Raw genomic sequence first — 24,116 nt, forward strand, 5'->3', positions numbered from 1 at the left:
AATGGTGAGGTGACCTAGACCTTCATCCTCAAAGGGTCAGAGTCTTTAGTTGCTTTACCTTGTCAGGCTGTGGTTGCTACAGTTGCCTGTTTAAGGTTATCACTTGACACTGAAGCACCAAAGGATGCCTCAATGAATCCCCTAGGAAGGACATACTCTATACTGCCTCCATTAATAGTTATAACTCTAGCTCTGCATGGTAGCCAGGATCAATATCTCTTCCAATATCATGCTTCTATTTGCCTGCTGAACAGTTGACACAAAGAGTCATTATGACTAGATGGCTTTCATAGCTTCGGGTACCTCAGCTGCACCTCAAGCCAGTCTACCACTCCATGAAAGTTTTCATAACTGTGAAGTTGATTATAGCAGAGCCATTGCCACCAACAATGGGGTCCTTGTCACCAAATGCCCTGTGATACAATTCTAGATTCCCATCCTGATGAGCTGCTTTCTAGGGCTACTTCAGGTAATCACTGACTTAGCCAGGGTTCTCCATGAAGCAAACATAGGACAGTAACTTCCAAAGAGGTTGACTGTAGTTAAGTAATTCCAGAGAGGACAGAGGTACTAGGGAGAGCAAAACAGAAAATGATGGAAATGAAGGAAAGATAATGCAAAAGTGTGTTCTAGTTGGCCACTGTTGTGGATAACCAGAGTGGGATCCTTTTAAGAGAACTTCTGAGGAGCTGTGTGGAACGGACCATAGAATTGTTAAACTGAGGGATGTAACAGGGAAGTATTTATCCATCAACTCCCACCCTCCTTGGTCAAGAGGTGCCCCATGCGATGTTTTAGTCCCTTCACACATCCAGGATAGTTCATGTGTGAGAATGGCTAAATGGGTTCCTGCAAGTGTTCCACACAGCAGAGGAAGCAGAGAAGCCCTAGGGGCAGGAAGTAAGACATACATAGTACAGCCAAGGCAACTGGCCAGTCAGTTCACTGTATACAACTGATTGCTGGAGTAAAAAGTTAGGCTGAGAGGATGGGAGGTAGGTCAGAAGAGCTATCTAGGACACAGTGAAATAAATGCTCTAATAAAGCAATGTGTAAAATACTACAGGAACTTATATGGAAAAGAAGAGACAATCCTTAAGCTCTGAGGCATGAGAAAAGGGCTGAGGGCTTACTGTAATTGTTTTATCCACTTGCTACCCTTTCTTTTTCAATATCAGATTAATTATGCTCATTATTTTCTGTCCCCTAAAAGTCTAACATTTAAAAAAGGAGGAAAAGGAGGAGGGGAAATTAAATATTTTTTTCCTGTGGCAAAAACTTTTTTAACATTCAAAAAAAGTAATTTGGAGCCAAAAATGAAAAGCATATTTCCCTTCAGACTGTGATTTACACTTTCCTGGAGCTGGGAAAAAGCATGAGAAAGCACCTGAATAAATATGCACACTGTGGAATCTATTTAGGTGGTGAGAAGAGAGAATCTGCTTGATACTGCAGTGAACAATTCAAATCACAGCAAAGAAATGCATTTATGCATATTTTAAACAAAAGGATGATTATCCTTTCATGGTCCTGAAGTTGAAAAACAAATTTGAAATGGCTATTACAAACACCCACTCTCAAATACAAGTTTCTATAGGATACATCATTTGTACCTGACTAATGGACAAGCTCTCCGAAATTCTGTAGTTGATATGCATGTTCCTTTCAAAAGAAAATGTTTATGTAATGTATTTTTGCTTGCTTGGTATTGGAAGAAAAGGAAATGTCTTATCTAGATGAAAGAAAGTTAAGAGATGTTTAAAAAAATCTTAACAAATTTTAAAAAGATACACATTAGGTTTGAGAAAGCTCACAAGCCACAACATTCAAATTCAGTATTTTATATTGCCGTGATTGTATCTATCATATTTGTGCTGCATTTTTATCCATATTATAAACAGTTATGATTTATATCGGGAACTGTGATTCACAGTGTTCAATTCACTTCTAAAATCAAGATACTCTAAAATATATCTTATTTTTATTTTGATAGTTTTATATGCATTTATAAAATTATTCACATAATTTATAAATCAATCATCCTAGGTTATTTAAAATATACCATTCCTATCCAAAACAGGTAGATCATTTCCATATCAAATTAATTAGTAGCTATTGTCAGTTTTAAGAATAATTTCTCAATTTATCTAAGGTGCCTAACACTGCCACCATGATGTGTAGTCAGGAGGATACTTTTTTGTAAAAGTCAGCATTTATCTTACACTAACTCCCTTTTCAGAGAGAGAACATATTTAAGCAATGAGTAAGTCGATAAGCCACTTGTAACCAGCACTAATGATTGTTCAATGGACACATATAAACTCAATGTAAACTTGAAGTTAATTCCATTTAATTTATAGCTTATTTTATAATAGTATTTTATTAACGAATTAATTTACATATACTAAAATCGCAAATCTAAACATACAGCATGAGGCATGTTGACAAATGTATGCAACTACATAACCGTCATCCAGATCAAAATACAAAACATTTCAATCACCCCAGAACATTTCCTCAGGCTCCTTTTCCATTCAATTTGAATTCCCTGCCCTCACTCAAAGCAGCCACTACTCTGGTATCTATCATCAAATGCTAGTTTTGCCTAGAAGTGGCTTTAATGTAAAAGTAATTAGATAGTATGTTATGTCTGGCTTGTTTTGCTCTACTTAATGTTTTTGAGATTCATACAGGTTGTTGCATGTATCAGCGTTCTTTTTTTAATGAACAGTATTCCGCTGACTATATTGCAGTTTGTTTATCCATTTTCCTATGGATGGAAATTTGAGTATTTACAGTTTTGTGCTATTGTGAATAAAGCTTCTATGAGCAGTCATTTTTCTGGGGTGTATATCTAGGAATGAAATAGCTGAATCACAAGGTAGTGCAGGACAGTGCTCTAGGTGGCCTTGGACAAACTCAATTGTCCCCCGTTTCTCACCTGTAGTTCTCAAGAATAACTGTACTGTGTGCTGGGAATGTAACATCCTGGACTAAGTGACTGTGAGAAACACTGTGACTTTACAGATGAAACATCTACAAAGAATCATCTATTGTCTTGTTAATCATATGCAATTTGCCACAGATATTTTCAGTGACTTCTATGAAAATATTTGTTGTTGAAATGTATGCATGACATCTTAAAAAATTGATATTTATTTTTTGTTTATCTTAAAAGACATAGAGAAAAATGATCAGTATGGTTATCTATTACACTCCTATATATCACATTTCTCTATTAGCCACAGGTCTGATTCCGGTTGTTTCCATTCTTCTCCAAGCAGCGTGTTAAAATTGAAAGGTCTGAAGTATTCTAGGTGATGGCTAAAAGCAAAGAAAAAGAAGGTGGGAATTGAAATGAATTATGCATTTGTGAAATAGTTGTCCTGAAGGGCTATTTATTTTGTCACATCTGTAATAGGACAACATTCTATTTTAAGCAATACTAAAGGTAAGACATATTTTATATGTACAGTTTTCTCACTCTAGCTATCAAACACTCAGCTCTGAAAACATTCACCTACATCTCAAAGCCCTCTTCTTTCAATTCTGCAAATAGCTCCCTCACAGCTGAAGGGAGAAACCAACTCTCAAAACATGACTCATTCCATCCAACTTTAAACAAATCATATTATGCTCTTGCATATGTTTTTATATTCAAATTTTGACATAATTTATATCAGTCATATATCAGTCATTTATATCAGTCATGGTTTTAAAAAGTTTCAGTTCCATAGATAAGAAGATAGACTTCTTAATTCCCTTGTCTGCCGAAGCAACAGAGGTTAATGTAAAAGAGTGTTAATCCCAGTTCTTTTCTTTCCAGGAAAACCATTTAACTTTATTAAGAAGCTTTCTCTAGTGGCTTAATGAGGAGAGAAAGGCTTAGCTAACATGCTGCAGTGGAGCCCCACTCTGTAGGCAGTCACTCTGCCTCGGCTCTGTCCTGGCCAATGTATAATCGTACTTCCACCTCCGATAAGCTTCCAATAATGTATGAATGAAGAGCCTGAATACAGGAAGGTATTAGCTGATGAACAGCCAGGGAGACATGACATCTTGATACGAGGACCTTGAGTCAGTTGCAACTACGTTTTTGTCTCATTCTGCCCACCTGGCCAGGATACATCAGTTTTTGAGTCATAGTTGTCAATCCCAGAGTAAGAGATTAAGGAAAAAACAGTGAAGGATAAGAAAAAGGAAGGGAAAAAAAAACTAGGTAAAAGCTATGTCAGGACTGGGGGAAAGGTAAAGGGAAAAGGGGAAAAAAAAGTCAAGCAAAAACGGGGAAAAAATGTCAAGGATAAGAAAAAGGAAGGGGAAAAAAGACTAAGTAAAAGCTATGTCAGGACTGGGGAGAAAGGCAAAGGGAAAAGGGGAAAAAAGGTCAAGCAAAAAAGAAATATGCTAGAAGTGATAAAGACAAAGAAGCATGAAGAGCGAGCATGAAAGGAAGGAGAAGGCAAACAGGGTGAGGAAGGACAATGCAGCACATTCCACAGGTAAAAAGGCAGGAACGTCTGTCTACTATAGTGCAGTGCTCACTAGGATGTCTCTGTTAGGTTCTTCCAAATGCCCAGATTCACCAGACTACCTTGGCCATGGTGAGTATACCTAGAGAGATATAGAGCAGCAATCACAGCTTGCCCCAGGACAGCATCTGGCTTTCCTCCTTAAAGGAGTAGTCCTTGCAGAAGTCCAGGAAGCATTCATAAGGCTGGCCAGGAGCTCTAGTCTACCTATGTGAGAGCTACAGGTGCAAGGAAACAAGACTCAAATTGAGAAAGCATAGCAGATACCTTGGCTCAAATGCCTGCTGCCCCATGAGAGCATTATCTCTTGGAATAACTCCATAGCCATAGCTTCCAGGGTTCGCACAGGGAACATGACTGTTAAAGGGGAATCCCAAAGCCACGCTGTCTCCATCATATATTTATAGTTCATCCAAAATTATTCTCAGTCCAGATGTAATTTACCACTTAAGGGTCATTTTTATCATAAGCAATGTTGCCTAGAAACATAGTTGATATTTTTATCCTTATGAGGTTACCAGAAGAGGAGAACTAGAGAGATAACTGAAGATCAGATTTCCTTGCAACAGGGACCCTTTGTTCACACCTGGAAACACTGACGCCTCTGGCCCTTTAGCTCTGAAAGAAATTTTAAATGAATTTGCAAACATACTTCTATATCAGCTATTGCAACATTTACTTTTCTCACATGCAAACCACTATGGAAAAATAAGTGTTCTACTGACAGTAGTGAGAGAGAGAATGTCAGCCCAAAGTTTACCAAGTATATTCTGAGGACCATCAGTGAACATTGGACTCTACTAGGTGCCTGTGCACATATGTCATCTTCTTTGATCAAAAGGGTTACTTCTGCTCCACTAAGACTTAATTTCCAAAAAACTCGTTTATTTGGAATATATCTTCATTTATTTTCTACTTACAAATCAGGTTTTTGTCCTTGTTGCAGTTCATGCTGAGGTACAGGGTAAAGAGCTTCATAACTTCGTTTATCTTTTGATCCATGAATTGCAAATGAATTGAATTTTGTCACATTTGGTGGAAAATAATTCCAAGGGAGATAAGCTTTGCCTTCCCATTTTGTCTCTCCTCTGGACACTCTGAATGATAAAGGAAGTTCTTGCTACAGAAACAACATGTGGAACACAAAAGATAAAATTGGGCTTACACTTTAAACATAGAAATAAATATGTGTATTCCTGTGTATGTAATGATTTTGCCTCATATTTTTATTTACTTACTTTCCACACATTTCTTCTTCCAGAAAGTAAAAGCACTAAATGCTGTCCGTGGCTGTCAAAATTGAGATTCCTTATGAGTGTTTGAAAAACATGTTATTTTCTTCACTATCCTTTATACATGGAATGTGTGTGCTTGCAACTAAATTTCTAAATAATTAAAAGATGCAGGCTGAGCGTGTGGCTCACGCCTGTAATCCAGCACTTTGGGAGGCCAAGACGGGCGGATCACGAGGTCAGGAGATTGAGATCATCCTGGCCAACATGGTGAAACTCCATTTCTACTAATATACCAAAAAAAAAAAAAAAAAAGAAAATTAACTGGGCATGGTGGCGTGTGCCTGTAGTCCCAGCAACTTGGGAGGCTGAGGCAGAGGAATCGCTTGAACCTGGGAGGTGGAGGCTGCAGTGAGTCAAGATAGTGCCACCGTACTCCAGCATGACAACAGAGTGAGACTCTGTCTCAAATAAAAAAAAAAAAAAAGAGACGCAATATTAATATTGGATAATTATAGGGAGAGCCAGTGTGTTCAGTTGCTTAGAAATGACATCTTTGGGTTTACCACTCCAGACAACTGCCACCAAATGCATAAAGTTTCATGTTTAGATTGCTTTTTATATTCTTTAAAGAAAAAATTATATAAAATACTTCATTTGGTTAGATGACACAAAGTATGAAAAAGGTCAGAGAGATACCATGTTATTTGGAGTTTTTTATAAAACGAGTTTCAAAAACTGAAGCAAGCAACAATTTCCAAGTCTGAATTCAACAACTTTAATAAAGGTTATTTCTGAAAGAAAACTATCTGGTAGCTCATTAGGAAAATAAAAAATGCAAAACACAGACAGTCTACAATTAGTCAACAGGCTAAAGATTTTCATCTTTGTCTATTTTTTTTTCACACGCTGCCTTCAACCTGTCTGCCTCTTGTGTTTTCCTGTTTTCTACCATTCGTTCAGCATCATGTTTTCAAAAAGGAACACAGTATTTTCTCAAAGGGAAATTCTAATAACAGTGTACAATTGGGACTAGCCAGGTCATTAAGAACCAAGGGATTTAATGTATTTACATGAAGCAAATTCACTAACTCTAGAAAAACCTATATCTTAAAACATTTCTATACAGGTACTCTTTTGAAAGCTTTTCAGGGAAGATTTCCTTCAGTAAACTATTCTAACAGAAGTCAAGTATTCTTTTCCATTTAAAAGTCTTCTGATTATTTTTATTGTTATTACGTAGCCTTAGCGGTACATCCTAGGAGAAAAAATTCTTGCAAATAAGAATAAATTCTTCCTGTGGCTTTCCTAGAGGTTAACTGTTAGAGGAAATGATTGCCTGAAGCAAAACTATGATTCTTGATTATTAACTATCTTGATACATAAGAAACCCAAATTACTCTGTGAATATTTTAACCTTTAAAATCTATTAATTTATACACAATGATTACTGTGTAATTTCTTAACAAGAGAGATTCTAATTATTCCATTCATCTAGTTTTAAGTCATCACTTTATGAAAATAAACCAATTTTATCATCTAATAAAATTAAAACTAAGGGCAAAACTTTAGGATATCCAAGTTCTTTACTGTGCTCTAGACAAGTTAGGAATGTTTGCCTTAGTTTTCTCACCTGTAGGGTAAAAATAAGCACACAATAGTTGAAATTTTCTTACTTCTCATGGCAGTCTATGAGAATTAATCATATTTTTCAATAACTAATTTTGGCATGTTAGTTGACATGTGACACACAAAGGTATATGATTATTCTTTAAAAACATAATGCAAACAGCTAAACTTTTCTACATTCGATTTAGCTGAATATGAAAATAAAGGAAAATAAAAGAATATTTAAAAATCTCATTTCAATCAATTGTTTGGAGCTCTCTGTCCAGCCTACAAAAGGAGCAATGGCTTCTAAATGTTAGATGCAGAGAAGCATTTAAATGGCATTTCAAACGAATAACTGCAATATAAAGAAATATTTCATTATTAAACATTTTATTAATTTTAAATGTGCTATAATTTAGATAATAGGTGTACATCTACAGGAAAAAAGAAATCGTTTGCCAACCAGGTAAATAGGATTCCCAAGAGACAGTTAAACCTGAACAAAGAACAAACCCACAGCCAATATCATACTGAATGGGCAAAAACTGGAAGCATTCCCTTTGAAAACTGGTACAAGACAGGGATGCCCTCTCTCACCACTCCTATTCAACATAGTGTTGGAAGTTCTGGCTAGAGCAATCAGGCAAGAGAAAGAAATCAAGGGTATTCAGTTAGGAAAAGAAGAAGTCAAATTGTCCCCGTTTGCAGATGACATGATTGTATATTAAGAAAACCCCATCGTCTCAGCCCAAAATCTCCTTAAGCTGATAAGCAACTTCAGCAAAGTCTCAGGATACAAAATCAATGTGCAAAAATCACAAGCATTCTTATACACCAGTAACAGACAGAGAGCCAAATCATGAATAGCTTCAAAGAGAATAAAATACCTAGGAATCCAACTTACAAGGCATGTAAAGGACCTCTTCAAGGAGAACTACAAACCACTGCTCAGTGAAATAAAAGAGGACACAAACAAATGGAAGAACATACCATGCTCATGGATAGGAAGAATCAATATCATGAAAATGGCCATACTGCCCAAGGTAATTTATAGATTCAATGCCATCCCCATCAAGCTACCAATGACTTTCTTCACAGAATTGGAAAAAACTGCTTTAAAGTTCATATGGAACCAAAAAAGAGCCCGCATTGCCAAGACAATCCTAAGCCAAAAGAACAAAGCTGGAGGCATCACGCTACCTGACTTCAAATTATACTACAAGGCTACAGTAACCAAAACAGCAGGGTACTGGTATCAAAACAGAGATATAGACCAATGGAACAGAACAGAGTCCTCAGAAATAATACCACACATCTACAGCCATCTGATCTTTGACAAATCCGACAAAAACAAGAAATGGGGAAAAGATTCCTTGTTTAATAAATGGTGCTGGGAAAATTGGCTAGCCATAAGTAGAAAGCTGAAACTGGATCCTTTCCTTACTCCTTATACGAAAATTAATTCGAGATGGATTAGAGACTTAAATGTTAGACCTAAAACCATAAACCCTAGAAGAAAACCTAGGCAATACCATTCAGGACATAGGCACGGGCAAGGACTTCATGTCTAAAACGCCAAAAGCAACGGCAACAAAAGCCAAAATTGACAAATGGGATCTAATTAAACTAAAGAGCTTCTGCACAGCAAAAGAAACTACCATCAGAGTAAACAGACAACCTACAGAATGGGAGAACATTTTTGCAATCTACTCATCTGACAAAGGGCTAATATCCAGAACCTACAAAGAACTCAAACAAATTTACAAGAAAAAAACAAACAACTGCATCAAAAAGTGGGCAAAGGATATGAACAGACATTTCTCAAAAGAAGACATTCATACAGCCAACAGACACATGAAAAAATGCTCATCATCACTCGCCATCAGAGAAATGCAAATCAAAACCACAATGAGATACCATCTCATACCAGTTAGAATGGCAGTCATTAAAAATCAGGAAACAACAGGTGCTGGAGAGGATGTGGAGAAATAGGAACACTTTTACACTGTTGGTGGGACTGTAAACTAGTTCAACCATTGTGGAAAACAGTGTGGCGATTCCTCAAGGATCTAGAACTAGAAATACCATTTGACCCAGCCATCCCATTACTGGGTATAAACTCAAAGGATTATAGATCATGCTGCTATAAAGACACATGCACACGTATGTTTATTGCAGCACTATTCACAATAGCAAAGACTTGGAATCAACCCAAATGTCCATCGGTGACAGACTGGATTAAGAAAATGTGGCACATATACACCATGGAATATTATGCAGCCATAAAAAAGGATGAGTTTGTGTCCTTTGTGGGGACATGGATGCAGCTGGAAACCATCATTCTCAGGAAACTATCAGAAGAACAGAAAGCCAAACACCGCATGTTCTCACTCATAGGTGGGAATTGAACAATGAGATCACTTGGACACAGGAAGGGGAACATCACACACTGAGGCCAATTGTGGGGAGGGGATAGAGGGAAGGGATAGCATTAGGAGATATACCTAATGTAAATGACGAGTTAATGGGTACAGCACACCAACATGGCACATGTATACATATGTAACAAACCTGCACATTGTGCACATGTACCCTAGAACTTAAAGTACAATAATAAGAAAAAAATCTTTTAAAAAACAAAAAAAAACCTGAACAAAGAGAGTCCAAGGTTAATATTTTTAATGAGTTTAAGAAAATCTATATGTGATTTAGTTTTTATCCCTGGTGCTGAATGCAAAAGTGACACATCATATACTTAATAAATGCATGATGAATAAAGAATGGAATACATGAATACATAATTATGTAATACATAAAATTAAAGTTTCATCTAGTCATTTAAAAATCTCCTAAAAGAAACATTTTTATACGCTAGCTCAATTAATTATATACATATCTCTCTTTTTATTTCTGAACAGCTATATATAATAATGCAAATTTATTGAGTAAATAATGAGAAAGACTTTTTGTTTTATAATGACTTTTCATTTTGAAACAAAAATTATCTTCTAATTTATTAGCAAAATCTACATTACTGAACTGAAAATATTGACATAGGATTTTCAAACCTTTAGAATATGAGTATATTCTAAACATGTATTCTAAATATGTGCTCTGTACTTGAAACTAAGAAATATATAAAAGTATATCATTCAAACAAATTCAGAGTACCATTCTTACTAGTTAATTTGAATTAATGAGCTTTTACTAAAACCATATCATTTATAACTAGAAAATAATATGCTCAAATTATGTAGTAATAATTAAGAAAAAACATTTTATACTTACGGACAAAGTTCAACTTCTAAATACTGCTCAGTTATATCATTCAAGAAAAATGCTTCCACAACTTTTGAAAACAGAGATATATTGAGAAATTTAATATTGCCTTCCAACAATAAATAATTTGTTTATTCTTTTAGAATATAAAATAAATTGACTATTTTTAATTATAATACTATCCCCAATAGGAAAAAGAGCAAAGAAAATAGACATTGCCTGGAAGAAGAAATATATAGGAAATAAATCATCAATAATTTTCTCGCATATCAGATTGCCACATATTGAAAAGATTAATTAAAACTAGTGCTGGTCAAGTTGTAAAGAAATTAATATTATCACATAAACTTTGAGCCAGTTATCTTCTTCTAGGAATGTATCTGAAGAAAATAATCTGACAACTGGGAAAAGAATTAAGTATAATGCTATTCATTAGAGTACTGTTCAAAAATTAGAAATGATCTAAATGATTTATCTCCTATTACATAAGATTATCTCTTATTCTCTAAATAAATCTCCTATTATACAGAAGAACTGTTAAGTAAATTATAGAATTCATGTATTCCATGCAATGGAATACAATGCAGCTATTAAAATCAAAGATACCATTAAATATTTTTTGATATAGGAAGATATCCATGATATTCAATAAGTCAGCTGCAGAATAGCACCAAAATGCATGTGACATTAAAATTTCATGTGTGTCTATGTCTAGATGTCTTCAAAATGTGCACAAAAATGTTAACGACTGCATATCTGTGATTGCAGGAATTTAGGTAGGTGATCTTTCTTTTCTTGTTTATAATTTCCTGGAAATTTCTGAATATTGCTATTTTTAAAATTTAATTTTGAACATAATACATCTTTCTTTTAAATAATTAAAACAATATATATATATGAAGTAAAAAGTCATGTCCTTTTCTTCCCCTTTGGTCTAAAATCTGCCAGACCTTTTCTGTGCTTCTCCATACTATTTTAATGACTGAATAGTATTATTTTATAGGATATTATAACTTATTCACTTAATCCTTTATGGATAGACATTTAGGTTGTTTCCAGTTTTCCACGTGTTGTTTTTATAATAAAAGAGCTAAAATATAGACATAGTTCTGCCAGCAAGTCAGAGAATCTTATTGTCCCTTTATGAATCTTTTATCTAGATAAATGAGAATGTCTACTGTGATAGTTAATCGTATCTGTCAAATTAACTAGGCCATGGTATCCAGATATTTTGAAACATATTATTCTAGTTGTTTCTATGAAGCCATTTTTTAAAGATAAGTTTAACATTTAAATCAGCAGACTTTTAGTGGAGCAAGTTTCCCTCTATAATGTGGCTGGGGCTTATCCAATCAGTTTAAAGCCTTCATAGAAAAAAAGACTGACCTCCTCCAAGAGAGGAATTCTGCCAGCAGACAGCATTCAGATTTGAACTGCAACATCAACTCTCCAGCTGGCAGACTGAAGACCCAGGGAAGAGTGGACTTGCTAGCCACCACAATTGTGTGAGCTAATTTCTGAAAATAGATCTCTCTCTTTCTCTCCATATATATAAAATAGATATATACATACATACGCACACACACATACTCTCTCTCACTATAAATATATGTGTGTATATCACACACACACACACACACACACACTCAGATGCACATATATATCTTCTGCTTTCTACTTTCCATCATCACCTTACAAATACTTTTGCAGCTTCTCTGTGTTAAACACTATATCAGATTCTGGAAATACCTTTATTAGCTTACAATCTAATCAGATACTAATGTGGAAAATTTTAATAAAAATTCCAAAAGGGAGGATGCATACATTGCTACAAGAAAAAAAGAAAACAGATGCTTAGCTCAAAAAAGTACTTTAGTGAAGGATTCCTGGAAAAGTTGCTATTTAAGCTCTGTCTTGAAAGATGATTTGGAACTAGGTGAAGAATGACAGAAACAGCATTCTAGGGCAAGACAACAGTAAAATCAAGGGTACACAATTAGGAAATATTGTAGCTTAAAGAACTACACGAACAGTTCAGTCTTACCAGGCAAACCTTTCAATGTAGGAGGAGCTGGTGGTGCTACAGAGAGAATAAGCAGCCAGGTCATGGAAAGTCTTATATAGAGATCATATTAAGAAGGGCAAAACTTACCTTGAGAGGAAAGGATCCTGAGAAGGTTTTTAAGTAGCTGAAGGGTGAGTTTAAATTTTCATTTTAGATTTAGCACTCTGGCTTCTAAGTGAAGAATGGGCTTAAGGGCTAAAAGACTATTTAGAAGGCTCTGCACTAACCGAGGTAAAAGACTATGAAAGCCTTACTTTTGGAAAGGATAGTGGGGATGAAGAGGAGATACTGAGTTAGAGGAATACTTAGGAGGCAAAACTGATGGGACTTAGTAAATAAATCCAAATAATGCAAAGTGTCAAAGAGGGATATCTTAGAAAGATCTCATAATTTTTTAGATTTGGTGATTTAATGTATTGTTAATACCATTTATTGATATTGGGCAATTAGGTAAAGAACTGGTTTATGAAAGAAGTAGGTGAGTTGAGGTTAGAATTTGTTGAGTTTAATGTCTGTAGTGCCTCTAGCAGGTAAGTCACATTAGTGTGTATTCCATTAATAAGAGGATAATATACCAGTTTTGTATCAATAAAAGACAATATATATTTAACATATGACAAATTAACACTGACAAAATGTGTGCTTACAAATGGCATAAACTAGACATATTGACTAGAAGATTCATCAAAATCTTCTTTGAAGAAATGCGACATGAATTAGATCTTGAACTATGCATTAGAGGCAGGGGGAATAGAATGAGAAGGTACATAGGTTAAGAGCTTTGGCTGAATATGGTGGCCCAATTCATAAGTATGCTGAAAGCTTAAAGGAAAGGTTTGAACTTTATCCTAGGGATAATAATGATTTATGATCTGGGAAATGGCATCATGAAGAGTATTTCAGAAAGATGAATCTGATAGCTTAATTAGGATACAGCAGAAGGAGATCATAGAGCAAACCTGAAACAGTATAATTTTATGTCATGTCTTAATTTGATATGTGTGATGAGTTGCCAGTATAAAGTAAAAACTACATTTCATATTGAGGTTGATAGTGTTTCTACAATAAGTAAAACACTCCAAATTTTCCATAAAGAAGATTTATAAGGTTAGAGTGGTAATTTAAAGATACTTAAATACAAAACAGGAATCTTGAACTCTTCTCAGCATAGGTAACAGAAATAAAGGAAGAAAATAAGGTGGCAATAAAAAAATCTGGATTTGTGGCTGGGCAAGGTGGCTCACGCCTGTAATCCCAGCACTTTGGGAGGCTGAGGTGGGCAGATCACAAGGTCAGCAGATCAAGACCATCCTAGCTAACACAGTGAAACCCCATCTCTACTAAAAATACAAAAAATTAGTCGGGCATGGTCGCGGGCACCTGTAGTCCCGCTACTCGGGAGGCTAAGGCAGGAGAATGGCATGAACCCGGGAGGCGGAGCTTGCAGTGTGCCAAGACTGCGCCACTACACTCCAGCCTGAGCGACAGAGCAAAACTTGGTCTCAAAAAAAAAAAAAAATCTGGATTTGTAATTGCCATTTTTTAACTCTTCTAGCTATATAGTTAAAGTCATATAGGTAATGGAGAAAAAGTCAGAATGAGAGATTGGTAGGAAGTATCAGAAACTGTACATGTCAATTGCTCAGAAGCACTTTCTTCCCAACAGCAAGATAAAATAATAGTTCTGTGAGAGGTTATTATAAGAAGATTTATGTTTGCAATAAAACACACTACTACCACTTACCTTCATAATCCCACAGTTGATTGAAAGGTTTTCCTGGTTCTCCAAGTGGGGCTGGAGGATCATTGAAAAATGGAGCACTAATGTCCATCATCACTCCTCTGTCACCTGCATTCAGCCTGATAAATACCGGCTCGTGCTTCACTGGAAAACCATCCCAAGTGTGTTCAATTTTAAAATCCATCTGAAGACTCTTAAAGAAAAATATATTAAAACAAACTCTTTAACAATATACAAATGTCTTCTTTAGTTGGAAATGAAATGAAAATTTCAATGCCAAACAGCAGACGGGAAAGGCAGTAGAGTGGCAAGAGCACAGTCCTGGGAGCCAAAAGGCTATCTTGTGTTGTGCCAAAGCACGGACTCTGAGTTCTAGTCTAAAATAGGTAACTAGTTCCTAGAGGCTTTAAAACTTCTAGATTTAACACTTTTTTATGTAACTTTTTTTTAATTGCTGTTATAGAAACACTATCAGTCTCAACACGAAAAATGATAAAAGTGTTAAAAGTCTAGATTTGGCTCTAGTGCTGTTGTAAACAGTGCATCAAAATCATTTTCTTAATTGTAATTAAGTCTACTGCAAAAATTGTTTATATACTTAATCACAACTACAAGCACCATGGGTTCTTATGTTATCCTTTGTCTTTTATTTATTGTAAAGTGTGCAGGTGTCTCAGTTACTGGATCCTCTGGGAATCAAGATCTTTATAATAAAATTCAACTTAGTTTAAAAAAAAATCTCCATAAATCAGTAGAAGCAGTGCTGTTAACACCTGTTCTTTTGGCCAAAATCCTTTTCTTCATGGGGGTTGGGGATGGGGAGTTCCAATCATTTAAAAGTTAGTAGAGCTGAATTTTGCCTTCCTTTGTCCCAGCATATACACTTTCGTTTTTAATATTTTAACTGTTAAATGACTGCTTGCTTGGTTAATTACCTCTCTCCAACTGAAAAATGGGAACAGAATCTGCAATCATTTAAACTTTGAAATAGACTGAGTACCTACAAAAGAGCAGTTTTTGCATTTTAAATTAGTTTTCTAAGTATTCAATAGAGGGGTATAGTATTGTAATGCATTGATAAAATTTTTGAATACTATGGATTGGGCATTTTCTAAACATTGTCTCATTTAATTTCACTACAAATTTGCAGAGAAACTATTATTGTCCTCATACAAATGGAACAGATTTGTCCAAGGTCATGTGACTAGCATATCTAGAAATTAAACCAATGTCAGCAATGTTTTCCCAGATGAAGACATTTCAGGAATCTGCAAGGAGATGAAAATTTTATTTCAGGAGTGGTGGAACCCCCAAATTATACTAGATCCTGTAATTTTATCCAAAAGATAATCTCACTTAGTACCTTATGACTTTTCCAAACTGTAACTTCTTTTATCTGAAATCTTTGAATGCTTTCCTTTGCTTCATAAGTTATTTACAATCTTTTACTGTAATTAATGAAGTTACTAAATTTGGAATTAATTTAAATCAGTGAATATGTATTGAAAACCTACTACGAGTTAAGCAGTGGGAGATCCAAATGTACAAGCTCTGCATAACATAAGAAATCCAAGACCTCTAAAAACCTTTTTCTAAAGCATATAGCTTGTACTAAGTTTCACTATGTGCTCACAAATTTTACTAGATAATCTCTAAAATTAAACAATTCTGGTATTATAACCCATTTGCAGAAAGCTAATAGCATTTCAGAAGAAATGTTCAGCAACTCATATTCTTCATTATTGATATAAGCTCAATGAGTGATAAAACTATATAAATTGATTCTGATTTAAGTGGATTGCATGGAATAAAATACCTCAATAATAAATTTATTTTCTTTAGTTGAAACATCAAGGCACATTCTACAGAAAAAAAAAAAATGTATAATCCTCTACCCTAAATTTTGGTAGTAATAAGCATCCTCATGCAGCATATAGGAAGAAATAAGAATAAATCAGGACATTAAAAATGCTGAATGACTGACTCTGACACCAATAGGCTGAAAGAAAATGCTATTCTCCTAATTTAGAGCTTGATAATTCTTGACAATTTTGGCAATATATACCTTAGCTACTAGGAAGTTCTGGCAGATTCACTTATTCTTCATACAACCACCAAATCCACAAAAATTCTGCATACATTAAAGAGATCCCTATCTTAATCAGTGAGTTTCCACTAGGGACTTAATTCCCAGCACATTCAGGCAATCAATTCTATGTCTAAATGGAATAAAACCATACCAGTGACATCCAGTGATATGCTCCTAAAACTGGCCTATCATTTCTATGCACACATGGTGGGTCTCATGGTCAGAGTGAGGTAGACTTTATAGCAGGTTTGTCCCATCTTTTGGCTTCCCTAGACCACATTGGAAGAAGAATTGTCTGTCTTGGGCCATACATAAAATGCATTGACACTAACAATAGCTGATGAGCCAAAAAAAAACCAAAAAACAAAAAAACACACACAAGAAAATTCATAATGTTTATGAATTTGTGTTGGGCTGCATTCTAAGCCATCCTGGGCCACATGTAGCCCATGGGCCTTGGGTTGGACAAGCTTGCATAGGTTTCAAATTACTTCAAAATGTAATTTTATCTGGAAGATAAGAAGTAAAAGATAAAAGCAAAGTTACCATTGTTAAGAATTAGGTAGTGAGTACCTCAAACCTTTCTACTGGTTCCTTCTGCTTTTCCCCACTAAGGTTTCTTTGAGCATTATTTGAAAATTACTGTAAGAAATAGTGACTAGACTTCCACAAGTAGGGAATAGTGCGTGGCTCATCAGTCCAAAGACCGAATATAATTTTGGCTTTAATTGCATAAACAACTTTAGTTTCTTTCTTTTTTTTTTTTTTTTTTTGAGACGGAATCTCGCGCTGTGTCACCCAGGCTGGAGTGCAGTGGCGCGATCTCGGCTCACTGCAAGCTCCGCCTCCCAGGTTCACGCCATTCTCCCGCCTCAGCCTCCGAGTAGCTGGGACTACAGGCGCCCGCCACCACGCCCGGCTATTTTTTTGTATTTTTAGTAGAGACGGGGTTTCACCATGTTAGCCAGGATGGTCTCGATCTCCTGACCTCGTGATCCACCCGCCTCGGCCTCCCAAAGTGCTGGGATTACAGGCTTGAGCCACCGCGCCCGGCCAACAACTTTAGTTTCTTATTGCAATGACAAATTTGTTTATTTTTTTTAAAACTTTATATTGCTTAAAGAACATTCATGTCAATCTAAGTATGCATAATATTTATAAAAATTAACCTAAAAAGTATAGTCCATCCTGCCCAGTAGTTAATGGTCTAGTTTAAAAATAACATAAACTAGAGACAGATGATTCTCCTTCAGTAATCTTCTGAGATTTAACCCCCACAGTCTTTCAATTTCTTTGTATTTGAAATTGTGCTCATTAAGTAAAGACAACTAAAATGTCAATGTCCTTGACCTCTTGGGCTAGCGCTCCCCTCCTAGTCATTCTCTATTAACCTGTACACTGCTCTATTTCTATTCTTACATGGCACTTACATGGCATGACATATTTGTTTCTTGACTCCCTGAACCCAGCTAGAATGCCTATAAGTGATGCTTACTATTTATTTGTTGAGTGAATAACTTTTCTAGTCCCTGGATCTAACCCTCTAGATTTTGTGCAGGAGAAACCTACTGTGTTCGTGGTATCGTCATCATGACCATCACGTAGTGTCATTTAACACTACATATCAGATCAATACAACGGCTAATAACAAAGATGATAAACCCAGAAATTCCCTTCAATTTAGTTTATCAAGCATTTATTAAGTATTCATCTTATTTCAGGTACCATACCAGGTGCTGGGGCAATAATATATAATAAGTCTACGGCAGTTTGGGATGGTTCTCATGTAACTAATCAATGAAGTCCCCATTTCCAATATCAGTTGCTTCATTTTGCAGTCCTAAATTTAATTCAGTGGGATCCTTATACCAAAGTAAGTTTTAGATGAATCAAAGATTTAAGCATAAAAATCAAAATCATATAAAAACAAGAAATAAAAAGAGAGTTAAATAAAATCTTAATAGTAGTAAGGTAGGAGACAAGCTGGACCTGTTTTCTGAGCACCAAGGCCCCACTGATTAAAACAGAATCTAATCAAAACAAAATGAAGCAAAAGAAACCCGCTAAAACCAAGATGGCAACAAAAGTGATCTCTAGTTGCCCTCACTGCTCATTACACATTAATTATAATGCAGTAGTATGCAAAAAGAAATTCCCAACAGTGGCATGACAGTTTACAAATGCCATGTTTGTAAACTCCTAGAAGTTACCTTATAAGGTTTAAAAAAGGGAGGAACCCTCAGTTCTGGGAACCCTTCCTACTTTTCTGGAAAATACATGAATAACCCACCCCTTATTTAGCATATAATCAAGGAATTGTCAAGTATATAACTAGCCAACAATTCATGGGAGCTGCTGCTCCTACTCTGTCTATGGAGCAGCCATTTTCCCGTAGTTTGTTGCTCTGATAAACTTGCTTTTGCTCGTGAACCCTTTCCTGAATGAAGCCAAGAACCTTCCTGGGCTGAGCCCCAATTCTGGGCTTTCCCTGCATTAGTAGAGAAAACCTTTTAAAATAGAAACCAAAACCCAAACATTTTACTACATAAATATAACAAAACTAACATGGATGCAGCTGGAGGCTATTATTCTAAGCAAATTAATGCAAGTACAGAAAACCAAATACCACATATTGTCACTTATAAGTGGAAATTAAACATTAGGTACTCATGGACATAAAGATGGCAACAATAGACACTGGGGACTACTAGAGGGGGATGGGAAGGAAGGGGCAAAAGTTGAAAAACTAACTACTGGGTACTATGCTCACTACCCAGGTGATGGGATCATTCATACCCCAGATCTCAGCATCATGGAATATAACCATGTAACAAACCTGCACATGTATCCCCTGGATATAAAATAGAAGTTGAAATTTTTTTAAATAATTAATAAATAACATAATAAAAGCAAAAACCTCCTTCCCAAGTTCCCCTTACCCCAAAAGTCTATCATTAACAAAATCAAAAGACAGTCTGGAAAAAAGTATATGCAAGTCATACTTGATACAAATAACTAATTTCTTTGATGCATAAAGAGCTCCTAGAAATCATAAGGAAATAACAGAAAAGTGACCAAAAATTATGAACAGCCAGTTAGCTCACAGAGAGAAAATGCAAAATGTTCACTTACAATGACAGAAATGCAAACTAAAACCACAATAAATTACCATTTTTCACTTAGATTGGCAAGGATCAGAAAGTCTGATAACATGCTGTGTTAATGAGGGCATTGAGAAAAAATCATAATGTTGCTAGTGAGGCATAATTGATACAGCCTCTGTGAAGAGCAATACGTCAGTATCAAAATAAAAATGCAAATATCCTTCGACAAAAATAATTCTAGTTCTAGGAGTTACTATACCTGCACATATTCAAAATGCATAAGTGTTGAGGATATTTGTGGTAGCATTGTTTATAATAACAAAATGTTGGAAGCAACTTAAATACCCATCAGTAGAGGACTGGTAAAAAAAAAATTATGCTATATCATACAATGAAACACTGTATAACTGCTAAAATGAATAAGGCAGCTCTAAATTAACATCTATGCTAAAATACGTTGTGAAGTGAAAAAAAGCAAGGTGCATTTATTTAATAAAAAGGAAGTTTATTTGCATATATGCTTGTGATGCATACACTATCTCAGGAAACACCAAGAAACGAGGTGGTTACAGTGGTTGCTTCCCTGAAGGGAATTATCTGCCTGCAGATATGGGAAGGAGGAAGCTTTGCTTTCAACTTCATCACTTTTTAAAAACCTATTTGCATTTTATACTATGACAGACACGCATTACTATTTTAAGGCAACTGAATGGTTTAAAATTATTTTTTGGTCGAGCGCAGTGGCTCACGCCTGTAATCCCAGCACCTTGGGAGGCTAAGGCGGGCGGATCACAAGGTCAGCAGATCAAGACCATCCCGGCCAACACAGTGAAACCCCGTCTCTACTAAAAGTACAAAAATTAGCTGGGTGTGGTGGCACGCGCCTGTAGTTCCAGCTACTTGGGAGGTTGAGGCAGGAGAATCGCTTGAACCCGGAGGCGGAGGTTGCAGTGAGCTGAGATAGCGCTACTGCACTCCAGTCTGGTGACAGAGCAAGACTCCGTCTCAAAATAAATAAATAAATAAACAAATAAAATAAGGCTGGTCTCCTAAGAGTATGGCGGCTGCCTCTTCTCCCCTTTATATTGTATATGCTGAACGTTTCCGAAAAGTCATAATGCATATTATCAAGATGATTACTGTCCTGCAATTCAAGTTTGGCTGTTTAGACTTTTTTTTTGAGACGGAGTCTCGCTCTGTCGCCCAGGCTGGAGTGCAGTGGCCGGATCTCAGCTCGCTGCAAGCTCCGCCTCCCGGGTTTACGCCGTTCTCCTGCCTCAGCCTCCCGAGTAGCTGGGACTACAGGCGCCCACCACCTCGCCCGGCTAGTTTTTTGTATTTTTTAGTAGAGACGGGTTTCACCGGGTTAGCCAGGATGGTCTCGATCTCCTGACCTTGTGATCCGCCCGTCTCGGCCTCCCAAAGTGCTGGGATTACAGGCTGGAGCCACCGCGCCCTGCCTGTTTAAACTTTCTTAATACAATGTTTATTGTTAATCTGTATGTTTCTACTTTTAACCCCTATTCTTCAAATTGCTCTTAAAACAAGTCAAAAAAATAAATTTTCAATTATTCTGATTGCTTTCTCTTTACCTGGAAAGACCTCTAAAAGGAAACGAAGGAAGAGAAAGGAGATCGAACACTGGAGCATTAAGAACCCGGGAAAAGACAAAAAAAGGTCCACAAAGTTTAAAAGAAATAAATTATGGTAAAGGTGTTTTCTCAACCAAATGATCCGCAAGGAAAATTTCCAAATTCCTCTGCTCAACAAAATTTCTTTTAGTTTTTCTACAATAATCATTTCTTTTCAGTTTCCATACCGCCCCGAGGCCCCGCCCATTTATAAGAGAAACGAAGAAACGAGGAAGTCAGCCTGACAGTGGGAGTACGCTCAATTAGCAGGAGACAACTGAAAAGTAAAACACTTTTCATTGTTTTCCAGAGATCAAGCGAAAGACAAGACCTGGCGACGGCGAAAGGAATGTCAGAGAGAAGAGGGAATAACAAAAGAACACAGACCACGAAGCTTTTCTCAAAACACTGGCTTCCTCCTCTTAGCCGAGGTCAACGCAGAGGGCTCGGCTTTAGGCTCCACCCAGCTTCCTACACGTTCTGGGGGAGGGGCTTGGAACACTGAAGCAGGGACACTTGATTTTTCCAGGAAAGAAAAATGTTGAAGGGCCACAGGTGAACATCTGAAGACTTCTAATCGTTCCACTAAAGTTTGAGTGGTTTCCTAGAAGAAGGAAGGGTGATTCAGAAATAAAAATACCGTGCAATAATTTGAAAATCAACTGTAAAGCATTAAGATTACAACAGAACATGTACAGAAATAATTCATTTAATACAACTACAGGCTAACTGGCTATATAAGCAAAAACTATAAATTATATTATACCAGCTATAAATTAGATTATACTATACTCCTGGGGAGGCATGTTCATGGCGGTTAACAGTTGTGAAATTAGAACCATCCTGCCTGAGTTCAAATCGCAACTCAGGCACTTGCCAGCTGTGTGATCTATTCTGACCCTTGCTTAAACTTCTAACTTTGTATTCTTCATGGTACTTTGCACATAGTACTGGGTGCTAAATGTCAATTGATCAACCGAATTAATGTTAGTGAAAGTCACTAATTTTCCATCTATACAATTATCTATGAGTACGTACATTTCCACTTGTCATTCCTTGTATTCAATTTATACTAATAGATACTTTCCAGGAACATCTACTGAATTCTTTCATTCCTTCCATCAGATATTTAATCAATTCTGTGTTCCAGGTATTATGATGGAGCCTGGAGACAAACTACAAAACATGATAGATAATGCAGGAAGGAGCATGAAATAAGTACTAAGGTGGCACCTACCTTGGGAGAAGTGGATAGAGAACTCAGGACGTGTGAAAAGGAGAAACACGAGAGGGGATCCTTTAAGGATAAGTGAAAACAATTTTGTTTCCTAATGATGAAACTTACGTTGAAAATACTCCATTAAAATTCATCTACTAAAATCTTGTAACCACAAACACAAAAACAAAAAACTATCACGATCATAATTATGATCATGTAAGCTAAAAAAAATCGAGTGCAGACACAAAAATTTTCACCTGAGATACTCACTTTATGTAACTACCACTCATCATTATAGCCAGAAGGTATTTGCTTCCATCCAGTTTGGGTGTAAGCATAGAGTTAAGTCTATAATTATTTATTTGATGCCAAGTAGAAATACAATATGACAATATACAAGGTTCAAATGTGGGAGAAGTTACAAGCAAGTCCTCGGAGAGTCAGTGAGATGTTTATGAAGAAAGAGTCATATACTGAACTCCATAAACGAGTTGGAGCTTGCACACTCAATTTTCCCTTTATGTAAAAAGTTTTCATGTAAACATTATAGCTACTAAAAATCAGAACAAGTTCAATTATCCACGACCCAAAGCTAGATTAGACCTTTTCAATGATTATTAAGCTACACATCCATATTTAACAGCTAGTCTTTAGAGGAAGGGACCATCTCATTCTATTAACAGCGAGTATTGAGTCAGGCCTTCAGATGCCTAACTGCACATATTCGAATACATTTGTAAAAATTTCTTAACACATATCGCTAAGGTTACTTTATATGACATTATGAGTACAGGACAACAAAACTCTTAAGCTGTTAAACAGAAAGCCAAATCAAGCTGCATCTATGACATGCCTGTTTAGTGAAACTTTACTTCAATCCATAAAAATACAATTTATTAAAAGCGCAAAACTAGTGGCTAGCTTCAAATTAACATATTTGTTGCTAGTGGTGAGATTTCCTCCAATGTTAAATAATTTTAAAAAAAATACGTTTTAAGTCCAGATAAAATCAATTTTCAAAAATGAAAATCGTAATCTATCCACAAATGTAAGTTTTACCGTTTTGTTTTTTGCAAAAAAAAAAAAAGTACCTTTTATCTTTCCTTATATTTGAGGAAAAAAGCTTATCTTTGAAGAAATAGCTGCTGAATTTGCAAGATCTTTTGAATACTTCTAACTACATGCTTTATTACTACACAGTTAAATATTTAAACAACAGTTGTCTCCTTTGGCAGGATGGTACTTACCTTCTTGAGATGACCAAATCGAAACACAGAACTCCTCCAGAGGTACAGCCTTGGTGGGAGATTCTGAAGACCCAAGTCTGGCTTCTACCCCTAGCCGCATGAACCTGCATCCTTTACTTAGTCCAGAAAGGCTTAGTATATTAGTAACCCAAAGATAGTGAGGGCATTTAAACTGTGTATTTCATGCCCTACTCACGTTTGCATTTTGGGTTTAAAAAAAAAAAAAAAAAAAGAGGTTGGGCCCCACGACCTGGAGACACTGTCCCACCAGTTTGCCCGCCGCGCCAAGCCGGTGGCTCAGCTGTCACCCAGGTTCTCACGACTCCTCCTATTGCTTGACAGCCAGCCAATAGCGTGCTAGGACTC

The 24,116-nt window shown here is 36.2% G+C and overlaps 1 protein-coding gene across 7 annotated transcripts; it reads right to left on the reverse strand.

Moving 5' to 3' along the window:
• Positions 1 to 2,333: 2,333 nt before the first annotated feature.
• Positions 2,334 to 24,083, reverse strand: C3H4orf33 (chromosome 3 C4orf33 homolog). 7 transcript variants are annotated; one of them, XM_021938793.2, is made up of 8 exons: positions 23,751 to 24,043; positions 21,672 to 21,888; positions 14,464 to 14,653; positions 10,664 to 10,724; positions 5,771 to 5,822; positions 5,453 to 5,652; positions 5,051 to 5,150; positions 2,334 to 3,324 (listed from the first exon to the last, which is right to left on the reverse strand). In XM_021938793.2, the coding sequence occupies exons 3-8, from the start codon at positions 14,642 to 14,644 to the stop codon at positions 3,289 to 3,291; spliced, it is 630 nt and encodes a 209-aa protein (XP_021794485.1). In that variant the 5' UTR covers positions 14,645 to 14,653; positions 21,672 to 21,888; positions 23,751 to 24,043; the 3' UTR covers positions 2,334 to 3,288. The 7 variants fall into 7 exon arrangements, 6 of the variants coding, with proteins under 6 accessions (XP_021794485.1, XP_021794483.1, XP_021794484.1 ...); XM_021938791.2 differs by having other exon boundaries at positions 21,672 to 22,460; XM_021938792.2 differs by lacking the exon at positions 23,751 to 24,043 and adding an exon at positions 22,323 to 23,732.
• Between the last annotated feature and the right edge of the window lie 33 nt (positions 24,084 to 24,116).

This window comes from Papio anubis, chromosome 3, assembly GCF_008728515.1.
Source record: "Papio anubis isolate 15944 chromosome 3, Panubis1.0, whole genome shotgun sequence".
NCBI lineage: Eukaryota > Metazoa > Chordata > Mammalia > Primates > Cercopithecidae > Papio > Papio anubis.

What these genes read in the sequence shown, in the direction of transcription:
- C3H4orf33 (XM_021938794.2), bottom strand. Translation starts at nt 14,644, where the DNA reads ATGGATTTTAAAATTGAACACACTTGGGATGGTTTTCCAGTGAAGCAC. An exon ending in TTAGAAGTTGAACTTTGTCC is followed by an intron (nt 5,823 to 10,663) that starts GTAAGTATAAAA and finishes CAATTTTGACAG; the next exon opens with CCACGGACAGCATTTAGTGC. An exon ending in GAAGAAGAAATGTGTGGAAA is followed by an intron (nt 5,653 to 5,770) that starts GTAAGTAAATAA and finishes TTGTTTCTGTAG; the next exon opens with CAAGAACTTCCTTTATCATT.